This window comes from Dipodomys merriami, unplaced genomic scaffold (genome assembly GCF_024711535.1).
Source record: "Dipodomys merriami isolate MVZ:Mamm:240054 unplaced genomic scaffold, mDipMer1.0.p SCAF_49, whole genome shotgun sequence".
Taxonomy (NCBI): domain Eukaryota; kingdom Metazoa; phylum Chordata; class Mammalia; order Rodentia; family Heteromyidae; genus Dipodomys; species Dipodomys merriami.
In genome coordinates this window covers 10,423,136-10,435,723 of record NW_027206057.1, presented here as the reverse complement: position 1 = coordinate 10,435,723, position 12,588 = coordinate 10,423,136, and the positions used below count along the sequence as shown (strand labels likewise).

Below are 12,588 nucleotides of genomic sequence, written 5' to 3'. Positions count from 1 at the left end.
GTGTGTGTGTGTGTGTGTGTGTGTGTGCAAAACACCAAAAGAATCCAATTAATCAATGGGCAAATAAATAGTTCCTTAAAAGAAGTATTAGTACAACCACTACGGAAATAAATACTAAGACTAAATTATCATAAAAAAATCCATTAAGTGTGTTCAATATCGTTACCCTTAAAGGAAATTTAATTAAAATCTTATTAAGATTCTAGCTGACCTCAGTCAGAATAGCTATTATCAAGAAACACAAATTCTGGTGAAGATGTAGGAAATACGATATGCTTATACACTATCAGGGGGAATGTAAATTAGTGCAACTGCTATGAAAAATAAGTATGAGTGTCCTTCAAAAACTACAGCTTGAAGTATCATATGATTCTGCTATATCATACCTGGGAATATATCCAAAGTAACATAGGTCAACATACAGTAGAACCATCTGTACCTTCTAATATTCACAATATGGAAGCAGCTCAGATGTCCATCAACCAAAAATAGATAAAGAAAATACAGTACAGGGCTGGGAAGGTGGCTCAGTGGTAGAGCGCTTGCCTTGCATGCATGAGGCCCTGGGTTCGGTTCTTCAGCACCACATAGGCAGAAAAAAAAAGCCGGAAGTGGTGCTGTTGCTCAAGTGGTAGAGCGCTAGCCTTGAGCTGAAGAGCTGAGGGACAGCGCCCAGGCCCAGAGTTCAGGCCCATGACCAGACCCCCCCCCAAAAAAAAAAAGAAGAAAAAGAAAATACAGTACATCCTTCCTTCAGTCATAAAGAAAAATGTAATTAGGTAATTTGCAGGAAAATAGATGGAACTAGAAATCATCATGCTGGAAGTGGCGCTGTGGCTCAAGTGGTAGAGTGCTAGCCTTGAGCTAAAGAGCTGAGGGACAGCACCCAGGCCCAGAATTTAGACCCCATGACTAACCCACCGTCCCCCCAAAAATCTCAGAGACAATTAAAAACACACACGTACACACAATTTAGAAATCATGTTAAGCAAAATAAGCCAAACTGATAAAGTCACATATTGCATATTCTCGCCCATACATGGAATCAAGTCCTTAAAGATGAGTAAGAGGTGAGTAGATACCAGCAGGGGTAGGAAGAGCAAGGGAAGAGACTCTGGAGAGTGATAACTATGGTTGAAGTATTCTATAAATATATCTTTCTAGCCATAGAAGAACTTTTAGACTAAATCTGACTAGGAAGTTTTTTTTTTATTCTATTGTTTTCCAGTATTTATTGGAAGAGGAAAAGTATTCTATCAACCAAAAAGAGAATATAAAGTTGATCTCATCCCTGCTCTGTCATTATGTCTGTGACCTTAAACCATTTTAAACATTTATGTTTGCATGTATTGATTTACTTACTATGATTCTGGGAATCAGGCTTTGGACCTTTCACATACTCTGCAAGTACTCTATTACTGAGTTATACTTCCAAGCCTCTATTTCCCCATTTTAAAGGTCAAAGAGTGAAACTAGGTCCTGACAGTCATATCTCAGTACTCTTCATGTGCCTTATGTTGCCTTATTTAGTCTTGAGAGCTTTGTCTCCCTTATTTACCATTTACCATATATATCTTATTTCACATACCTTATTTAATCTTTTCATATCTTTGCATACCTTATTTACCTTATATACCTTATTTCATGTACCTTATTTAATCTTCATATAGCCCTACAATCCTAGTTCTACAGATGAGAAAAATATGGCAAGTCTTGAGTAATTTTTAAAACTATAAAAACTGCATTTAAAAGAAGCTAGTAATCCAGTTTCTTCTCAGGAGTCTTTGTAAGCAATGGCAAGTAAAATTTGTGTTGTATGCAAAAATAGAAGTAAATGCTTAGGGAGAAATTCAACATGAATTGGATTCCATGAGTTACTATTACCCATGAGAGGTTTGTGGCTATCCCACTTACTTCTGCATATTTTTCACTGAGACTCTTTTGTGTGTGTCGGTTGTGGGGCTTGAACTCTGGGCCTGGGCGTTGTCCCTCAGCTCTTCAGCTCAAGGCTAGTGCTCTACCACTTGAGCCACTGTGCCAATTCTGCTTTTCTGGGTGGTTTTATTGGAGATAATAGTCTCACAGAGTTTCCTGCCCGGTCTGTCTTTGAACTGTGATCCTCAGATTTCAGTCTCCTGAGTAGCTAGGATTACAGGCGTGAGCCACCAACACCCGGCTACTGAGACTCTCTTACTCTCAATATTTATGCACATATTATTTCAGTCTATCCTCTCTATTCATAAAAATCAAGGTCCTTTCACTCCCTGTTTTCCTTACATAAGACTCCCCTCTAGAATCATGAATTCTTGAGAATATAAAGAATTTCCATGAAAGGTATCTAGAATGGAGATTGTCTACACAGCTTTACAGAATTTGGCATGTATAGCAAAATATAATGAAGTGTTCCCTGACTGATTGTCAGAGGGTAGGCTAAAATGAGGATACTCCAGGATGGTAGAGAGAAGCCATGACCATAGCTTTGAATGATGTACAGAAGATTTGGCAGCCATAAAAACCAGGAGTACAATTATATCATTGAAATTTTTTCTTATAGTTCATTTCTTAACACTTAAGAACAAGAGTCAAAAAGCAGAAGTACTTAATACAGAAGTATTTACCATAATTTGGCTGAAAGACAATCTCTTATGTACCCGAAATGTACACTGTGTGATGATGTTTAATTTCAAAACCCTTGATGTACACATTTTAACAACAGTACAGAAAAATAGTATGGTTACTGGATGACAAACCCCACAGTGCAATATGTCCCAAAGTCAGAGAAGAAGAGGAGCCAGCCAAGATGGTAACACACTTTACCTTTATTCTGTGCTTCTTATGCTCCAGGCAGTGTTATGCATTAGCCCATTAACTCACACAGCATCTTCATCCCTGGGCAAATGAGGAAAATAAAGCCGAGAGGCAGGATTACTCCTCAAAGGTAAACCGTTAGTTGCACAGACTGAGTCCACATGCTCTCCTCCAGAGCCGGTCCTCTCAGCCACTCTGCCTTCACAATCATGGTCAGAGACATGTCTGTAAAACACACTTGTCAAGTTTTACAGGTGCCATCTTGTTTATATAATCAATTTTAATTCTTTTTCAGACCTAATTTATGACAAGACCCCAGACCAAAAACATGTAAATAAAAAAGGAAGAAATGTAAGTTATGGATTTATCTTTTTAAACCGCTGTTGGCATTTTACTTTGTTTTAATATTACTGCCAGGGCTGGGAAGGTGGCTCAGTGGTAGAGTGGTAGAGTGCTTGCCTTGCATGCATGAGGCCCTGAGTTCGATTCCTCAGCACCACATAAGCAAAAAGAAAAAAGCCGGAAGAGGCACCGTGGCTCAAGTGGTAGAGCGCTAGCCTTGAGCTGAAGAGCTGAGGGACAGCGCCCGGGCCCAGAGTTCAGGCCCCACGACCAGACCCCACTCCAAAAAATATTACTGCCAGTAACATTCTATCATATGGAAACACAGTCTTTATTCTTGTAAAATTATGAATTTATTTGTCAAATATCTCTCCCGTTTTCTGTGCCCCTGGAACTCTTTTCAAAAAGTTCCTGCCTGTGTATTTATGTTCTCATGTTTCACTTACTCCATCTTGCAATAGTTCTAGTAGTGTTGAGATTAAGTCAGGTTTTATCATATCTGGCTCATATAAAACTTTTTTTTTTGTCGGTCATGGGGCTTGAACTCTAGGCTTGAGTGTTGTCCCTGTGCTCTTCAGCTCAAGGCAAGTGCTCTACCACTTGAGCCACAGCACCACTTCCAGTTTTTTCTGGTGGTTAATTGGAGATAAGAGTCTCACAGACTTCCCTGTCTGGGCTGGCTTTGAACCATGATCCTCAGAACTCAGCCTCCTGAGTAGCTAGGATGACAGGCATGAGCCACCAGTGCCCAGCTTCATATAAACCTTTTGTAAACAAAAAACTTAAGCACATTTATTCTGAGGATGGGAGACTACTTTAGGCATTGATTTTAGAAAGCTAAAAGAACACAGGAAAACAAACTGGAACAGGATGTTGGACTGGACATGTGGATCTATTCTCAGGCATCAGTTTTTTTTTAAGTTATTAATGGAGAGCTGCATCCAGAACATCTGAATCACTGAGACATTCTTTCACACTGTTTCTTTCTGTGTGTATACAGAAAATATACTGCTGGAAGCTCTGTCTTTTCCCAACAACCTACATCTAGATCCATAAATTTCTCACAATAGAAAATGTTCAATGTACCTAATCCATTCTTGACTTCTATGGGTGCCCTAAAAAGTATCAAAAATACAATCTCTTCCATCTTAACCCCATCTTAAGATAATTACTGTCCTCAAACAGTAATTATCTATGGATTACCTATAAAAAGGAAATATGTATGTTCCCTACTAATATTAAATAATTTTAAGCCTATAATAGTTAAGTTGTATAGTAATTAGTAGAGAAAAACAAAATTATATTCATGTAGTTTTTACATTAACATAATATTGTTATAGTAACATAATTGAAATTGTGTTGACTTAATGTTAATATAATAATTAGTTAAATAATGCAAAGCACTGAGATAGCCTGTGTAAATAAGGGGTTGATATATAATAATTAGAATGTCAAATTAGCATATGGTAAAAGCTGAATTTTAAGGCATTGGATAAAGGAAATCTATAGAAAGAATACAGGTTGGGCTGGGAAGGTGGCTCAGTGGTAGAGCCCTTGCCTTGCATGCATGAGGCCCTGGGTTCAACTCCTCAGCACCACATAAGCAAAAAGAAAAAAGCCGGAAGTGGCGCTGTGGCTCAAGTGGTAGAGCGCTAGCCTTGAGCTTAAGAGCTGAGGGACAGCGCCCAGGCCCAGAGTTCTGGCCCCACGACTGGACCCCCCCCCAAAAAAAAATAAAAAAAAGAAAAGAAAGAATACAGGTCATCTAGATCTGGCTTTGGTCTGTTTGATCATTACCCTGAACCATTATCTGAGGCTATACAATAAAGAATTGTTTGTACAAAGAAGGCCTTTGTTCCTTGGGAGTAGATTTTGTTCTTTATCCTAAGATGTTCATTAATCAGACCTATTGGTCTTGTGATCCACAATAACTGCAGGAAAGAAAGAGTTGAGAGAATCCAGAAGGAATAAATACAAAGATGAAGTTAGGTCAATGGATGAATCCTACCCATAATGAACTTCCTTTATTTTACTTTATATTGTTATCTTTAAGTAGTTGTACAGAGGAGTTGCCATTTAACAAAGGCGCTTACATGGCAATTTGATCAGTGTTACCCCTTTCAGCATTCTCTCCCATCCCTCCCCTACCCCCTCCTTCCCTTACTCTTCTTAATTTTATAGAATATACATGGTATTCCTGTCTGCATTTCCCCCCCCCATCCCTCTTCATTCATACACCCCTTTCTCCCTGACTCTACCCCACCTCTTTCAAGTATCCACTTCTTGGTGTTTTATTTTGCTCTACTTTGATTTAGTCTTTCTATTTAAGATCTCCCTTGAGTCTAACATACTCCAGTTAATACATTTGTATACGTTTGCATACTACCCAGTGTATTTACTTATGAGTTGTTAAGCTAAATCTAGCTTCAACATACAAGGGAAAAATATGGATACTTTGTTTCTCTGAGCCTGACTTACTTAATATCATTTTTCTAAGTCTTATTTCTTTACAAATTGTACAATATCATTCTTTCTAATGGATGAGTAGAATTCCATTGTGTATATATACCACGTTTTCTTGATCCATTCGGATTCCACAACCTTGGCTATGGTGAGTAGTGCTGCAATAAACATTGTGGTACTGGTAGCTTTACTGCAACCTGGTTTGTAATCTTTTTGGAAAACCTCAGGAGTAGAATTGCTGGATCATAGGCTAGTTCTATGTTTTGGTTTTTTTTTTTTTTTTTTGAGGAACCTCCGCACTGCTTTCCAGAGTGGTTGAACAGGTTTAGATCAAATGTTAGAAGTTAAAACTATTTTTTAAATTTTTATTATAAAGGTCGGGGCTGGGAAGGTGGCTCAGTGGTAGAGCACTTGCCTTGCATGCCTGAGGCCCTGAGTTCGATTCCTCAGCACCACATAAGAAAAAAGAAAAAAGCTGGAAGTGGCGCTGTGGCTTAAGTGGTAGAGCACTAGCCTTGAGCTGAAGAGCTGAGGGACAGTGCCCAGGCCCAGAGTTCAGGCCCACGACCGGATCCCCTGCCCCCCCCCCCCAAATTTATTATAAAGGTAATATACAGAGGGGTTAAGTTATACTATTTTTAAGGGATATTTGGGGGAATTCAATAAAGGAAAACATAATGAATAAAAGGACAAATATAGAAACATGAGGTGTACTTTTAGAATTCAGATTCAGACATATTTGGCTGGAGGAGAGGAACAATACAGAAGAATACTGAGAAGCTTGGAGAGTTATTTACAGGCCAGAACTATGAGTAACAGAAGTGGAAAGCCATTGAAGATTTAAGAATAAGGTCATGGCTGAGTGCTGGTAGTTAGCTATTTAGGAGATTTGAGGATCACCATTCAAAATCAGCCTCAAAGGAGAGTCCGTAAGATTCTTAACTGCAAATAACCACCAAAAAGCTGGAAGAGGAGCTGTGGCTCAAGTGATAGATCAGTAGCCTTGGGCAAAAAAGCTCAAAGACAGTTTTCAGGCCCCAAGTTCAAGTCCAAATACCAGCACACATACACGCATGTGCACATGCGCATACACACACACACACACACACACACACACACACAAAAGAATAAGGTCATGGTAAATGCATGATTTTAATAAGGCTTAACACCATACCAAAATATCTCTTATGAAAATATCACTGACTTAATTAACTGTGTATAATGAACCTTTCATAGACTAAGGAGATAATGTATAGGCTAGTGATTTGAAACACTAAATGTTCATTGAGTAGACAGTGACAACTTTGCTGTGGACATATTTGCATGGTATGTGAGGAAGCCTTCAGAACCACAAGCCTCCCTACTGTGTGGTGAAGAGGAAACCTGGGAAGCCTTGATTTCTAGTCATCTGGGTTACTCGAGGCAAGAAATTTCAGCTTCAGATTCTGCATAAAATAAACGAGGACTGAACTACCTCTAAAGTACCTCAATCTCAAAAACTCACTCATTCCATGATGATAGACTAGAGGTGGCCTTGGTTGAAATGAATCATTGAAAAGTCCTATCTCCACAGAATATTAGCTCTTCTTACTTTGTAAATTATTTCATGACCTCTCAGTATCACATTACATTTGTTATAATAATTCTGTTCCATTTATTTTTCTTTTTCACTTTTACTTGAAGCTCTCATGCATTGATTTTTTAAAAATTCAGTAGGGTAGCAATTACAATACCAAGGAACTTAATATATGTACACACATATACACACAGAGATTTCTTTGGTAACTTTTACAATATAATGGTTATGAGCCAGGCATAGTGGTCCATACCAGTAATCCCAGCCTCTGTGAGCCTGAGGCAGGAGAATCACAAGTTTGAAATAAAACCTGGACCACATAGAAGAAATCTGTTTCAGAAAAAGTACCCAGTTTTATTTTTATTTTTATTTTTTGGGGTCCGGTTGTGGGTCCTGAACTCTGGGTCTGGGCGCTGTCCCTCAGCTCTTCCACTTGAGCCATAGCACCACTTCCAGCTTTTTTCTTTTTTGCTTATGTGGTACTGGGGAATCGAACCCAGGGCCTCAGGCATGCAAGGCAAGCGTTCTACCACTGAGTCACCTTCCCAGCCAAAGTACCCAGTTTTATATCTTTTAGTGTATCTAGTTTTATTCTGCAGTAAAGAGTAAAATGATCTTGATTCCATAGCTTTGAATTACAAATAGTCTAAAATGAAAACTTCTTGTTTTATAAGGTGGCTTTTTCGGGAAATGAGTTCATTACACCATCTTCCAGACAAGAATATGTAGAATTAACAACAAAATTTAAGGTGAGTCCTGATTTCATTTTAGTAACAATTATATCCAGGTATTAAGTACTATCTGAATTAGGGATTTGAAATCTTTGCATTAAAAATTACAGTATTTTAATTTACATTTTTATTCCAGTTCAAATATTTTTAAATAAAGTTGTTTTCTCTCTCTGTAAAAGGTAGGATGAATAGAGATTGCTAGAGAAAATTTACTGGAAAATCCATTGTAAATGCAAAATAAGTGCTACAGAATTTACCTTTTTATTTCAATTTCAGAAATTCCAATTGGGCAATTTTGATCATTTTCTAAGGAATGTAAGCAAAGAAAAGCCAGTCAGCAAAAAGGAGGAAGACCAGGATATATACAAATGTATAAGCACTTTAAGTCCAGAAATTGTAGAGCATGAAGATCAAGATCCTCCTTACTCAAAAAGTTTACAAACTGAAGGTTCTTCTAAATCTAAGAATATATGTCCAAACCCAAGAGTACAGATGTTTGACACAAAGAGTAAGTTGCCTCCTGAGCCAAGCATCAGTGCAAAAAAGCCTTCAGATACTAAAGATAAGTTGAAATATGAGGCTACTATCAGCACAGTAAAGACTTCAGGTATTAAGAATAAGTTGCCACTTGACTCTACTATCAACACAGTAAAGTCTTCAGATACTACGAATAAACTACCTCAATGCCCCCCTCCCAGGAACACAACAAAGTCCTCAGCTCCTGTAACTAAGTTAGTTCAAAACCCCTGTATGAACACAACAAAGACTTCGGTTACTAAGGCTAAGTTAGTCCATGAGTCTGATTGCATAAAGAAAACGTTAGAAACTAAGTTAGAAGAAAATCTATTAAATGTATCTTCACCAAACCTCCATGTAGAATCATCAATGAGTAGAAATTTAATTACACCCAATTGCCCAAAGTCATCAAATCTTACTTCTGATATAGAAAATTTAAAGCAATTAATGGTACTTAAGTCCATTTTAAATCAAAATCTGCAAGACTTCTCAGACAAGCTGTTTCCTAAGCCAGAAATTTTTGTGAACTTTGGAGCAATAAAGGACAGTTCTTCTTCACTCGCATGCTTTCAAGACTCACCACCAAACAGTAGGGAAGAGGAAGCATTTGCAAAACTCCAAGATATAAACCATTGGCTTTCAGACCAAAGCATTTTAAGTTCAAAGACTCTTTTAAATCAGGTTTTTAAAACTATTCCTGACAATGTCCTTCCTGACAATGATGTACTTCCTGACAATGTCCTTCCATCTCCAGAGATAAAAGGTGTCTCTGAAAATCACCTAGACATTGATGGGAGCAATTTACCAGTGAAAAAAAAGAATTCTTCTAAAAAGAAACATTTAATAATTGAACCTTCTAGCTTCAAATCAGATTTACGTGACCAAGAACATGATAATAACATAAAGCAAATATTCACTGCACCAGTTTTCACACAGTTGGGAATAGGAAGAAAGGAGCTGAATGAGGCCCAGATGAACAAGCCGGGTCAGTTGTCCACACCTTGCAACATAAGTTCATCTTTATATAAACCAGTTAACGATGGAGAAAAAGATGATAAAATGCAATCAACACAGTCCAAATCTTTTATGAGCCAGATAATACAAACATTTCCTGTAGATACTCTTTTAGAATCTGGGATAATCAAAGTGATAGAACTCGATAAAGAACACCAAAGCTCTTTGCCAAATGCAGTGACAACCTCTTCTGAGGAAGAGTTGAAGGATTGCACAGAAGGCAAAAACAAAACAGAATCCTGGTCAGGGCATAATATATTTAGCATTGCTCAAAAAATGAATGCTCCTGTAAGTAGTGTTGAATATACAGAAGGTCTTCAGAATAGGTCCATACGAAATTTGAAATATTCAATACAAGATGAAAAACCAGGCACGTCAAGTGAAATTCAGAGGCTTGATAAAGAAGAAAGTGATGTAAATTATACTTTAGAAATGTTAAATAACCCGCTAATGGGTAATGTTAATGAGCCCAATGAAACAATGTTAAAATCCTTTTTAAAAAACATCTTTAATGTTTTTTTCAAATATAATCAGACTGAAAGAAAAAGAAAACCAGAAAAGGAGCTAGAAAGTCTAATTCAACGTTCTTTACCGAGTAATACAGAAAACTTGGAAGAAATGCAACTAAATCTTCATGAAACGGACAAATTAGATAGAAAATCGATTTTGAGTCCAAAGCTACGTTTGTTTCTAGAAGATCTCTCAGAGTCAGAAATAAAAAATTTAAAATCTGAGTTAAGTAAACATATCCAGTGTTACCTTGTAGAAAGACTTTCACAGTCTGGTCATATGAACAAGGAAGACTTAGCAGAACTCTACCAAAATCTGCATTTCATGCATGAGAAAACAGAACTGAAAGACCAAAATATTTCTCAGGAGAAATATTCCGAAATTGTAAAAGAGATCATGTCATTTGTAAATAATTTTAACTATCATTTCATTGACAAACATTTAGAAATAAAGCTAAAATCTTTTTTAAATGAAATCCTCCAGAACTATTTCCTAAAAAACATTTCCGACAGTAGTTTATTACAAGAGTCAGAATCTGTAACAAACATATCTCCTCTAAGAACTGAAAGTGCTTCAATATCTTTGCATGACTTAGCCCAAGGTATTGCAAAGGGAAGTTTTAGTCAGAGGCTTGAAATAAACATGAAATATCCCTTAAGTGAATCTCTACAAAATAATCTTCGCACTTTATCAGAGAATAAATTACTAAGTATCAGAACTGATTTAACCAAACATGTTCAGGATCTTTTTATAGATAAACTTTCAAAATCAGGACTAATGACAGAAAGGCAATTAAAGGGGATCAATCAGCATATAAGTTTGCGTAATCCTACTTGTATACCATTAGAATGCAAAGAAAAAGGTTTGCCTTTTAGAAACGAAGATTACTTCATGGAGGAACATACAGAAAAGCAAAATCGATATTCAGAAACTGGTCAAAACACTCTGCAAAATGCTCCTGGGGATGCAGGTATAGAAACAGAACTGATGAGAAAGGAAGAAAAGGGCAATCCATTCTTATTCAATGTAAAAGAAGATCCATCAACAATGAAAGAAAACCATTATTCTAGAGAAGGAGTAAAATCATTAAGTTTAACAAAAGTACAATCTACTTTCAACCAAAGTACCCCAGTGATTCCTTTAAATAAGTCCTCCGAAGGACTTGCAGAGCTGGTGCTTAAGAAACACAAGAAAGACCATGGCTTCATACAACTTACTCAAGCAGAAAATTCTGTTTATAATACAGACACTCCAGACCTACCTAGTTGGGATGATAAACCAAAAATGATACAGTCAAAAGATTACTTTGAGAGGAAACTGGAAGCAAATCCTCTTGGAAGCAGGGAGAGTATTAATATTTGTAAGTTGACTGTTCGGGAAAATCCTGTAGCAGCATTGTCACCATATCCAAGAATTCCTAGTGACAAAATGCCAAGGGAAGATGAACATTTAAATAGATTCACTTTCTCTTCCTGGCAAACTAACACTGTAATTCAGTTCAATTCAGAGAGTGAGGAACCATCAAAATTAGACCAGTATTGTCAGAGATTAAAAGGAAATAACAACAACAATAAAGAACACTTAATAACCTTTACACAATTCAAGAAAGAAATACAAACTCTTTGTGTAAACCCAAGTGAAATTTGCAGTAAAAAATATGCCAAGACTCCTGAAGCACAATCATTTAAAGATGAAGAAAACTCAAAAACATCCTTTTTCCCAGAAGTATTGAAGAGAGAAAACATAAAATTCAAAGTTCGAAAAGAAAAAGAAACTATTGCCAAACCAAAAAGGTCACTTGACAAGATGATAGGGATGCCATCTAACACATTGCCTGCTGCCAGAATTGATCCAAAGAAATCTGTCCCAAGGACTTTGCCTCAGTGCACTGCAAGAAGTACTATACATGTAATCATATTTTTCTCTAAGTTTTCTCCTTCTATATTTGGAAAAGTGCTGGGAATCAGTTACCATAGCACATATATGTGCAAATGCAAATATATGTGTAACCTTAATTGTTCCAACATATACAGACTTCAATTTTAAAACATTCCTCAAATTCAGACATCATCTTACTTGATTCAAAATATAATTGCAGAATCAGGGCGAACACACACACACACACACACACACACACACACACACACACACACACACACACACACACACACAGAGTGCTTTGTATGAAATAGAAAAATGGCACCTTCTCTGGGGCATGAATTGGCAAAGATTTTTCTCTGAGCAAGCCCTCCAACTTAGCCTAGAGAGAAGGCTCATGCCTGGCTGGAGAGTAGCCTTGACTTAATTAGCCAGGGTCTGCTATGCAACCCAGCCTGTTGTAGCCCTTGGCAGTGGGTGGACAATGTAGAAACTAACTGGGAGTTTGTCTTCCTAGTTTTAATTGTAAATACATAGGCCTTTTCCAGATAACTAAATGTGCTACTTATTTGGTTAAGAATTAGGTATATGCATAATCTCTCTCCTCTCCCTCCCTCCCTCCCTTCCTTTCTCCTTCCCTCCCTCCCTCCCTTTCCTTCCTCCCTCCCTCCCTTTCCTTCCTTGCTTGCTTCCTTCCTTCCTTCCTTTCTTCTTTCCTTCCTTCCTTCCTTCCTTTCCTTCCTTTCCTTC

At 37.4% G+C, this 12,588-nt stretch overlaps 1 protein-coding gene across 4 annotated transcripts in view; it reads left to right on the top strand.

Moving 5' to 3' along the window:
* The window catches only part of C2cd6 (C2 calcium dependent domain containing 6), a 75,977-nt gene that overhangs the window by 61,940 nt on the left and 1,449 nt on the right, over window positions 1–12,588 (top strand). For 2 of the 4 annotated variants that reach the window (XM_069995827.1, XM_069995825.1), the window contains 3 exons: window positions 3,104–3,159; window positions 7,864–7,938; window positions 8,197–8,527. In XM_069995827.1, the coding sequence (XP_069851928.1) occupies window positions 3,104–3,159; window positions 7,864–7,938; window positions 8,197–8,527 (462 nt within the window). The other 2 variants (XM_069995826.1, XM_069995824.1) reach the window with 2 other exon arrangements.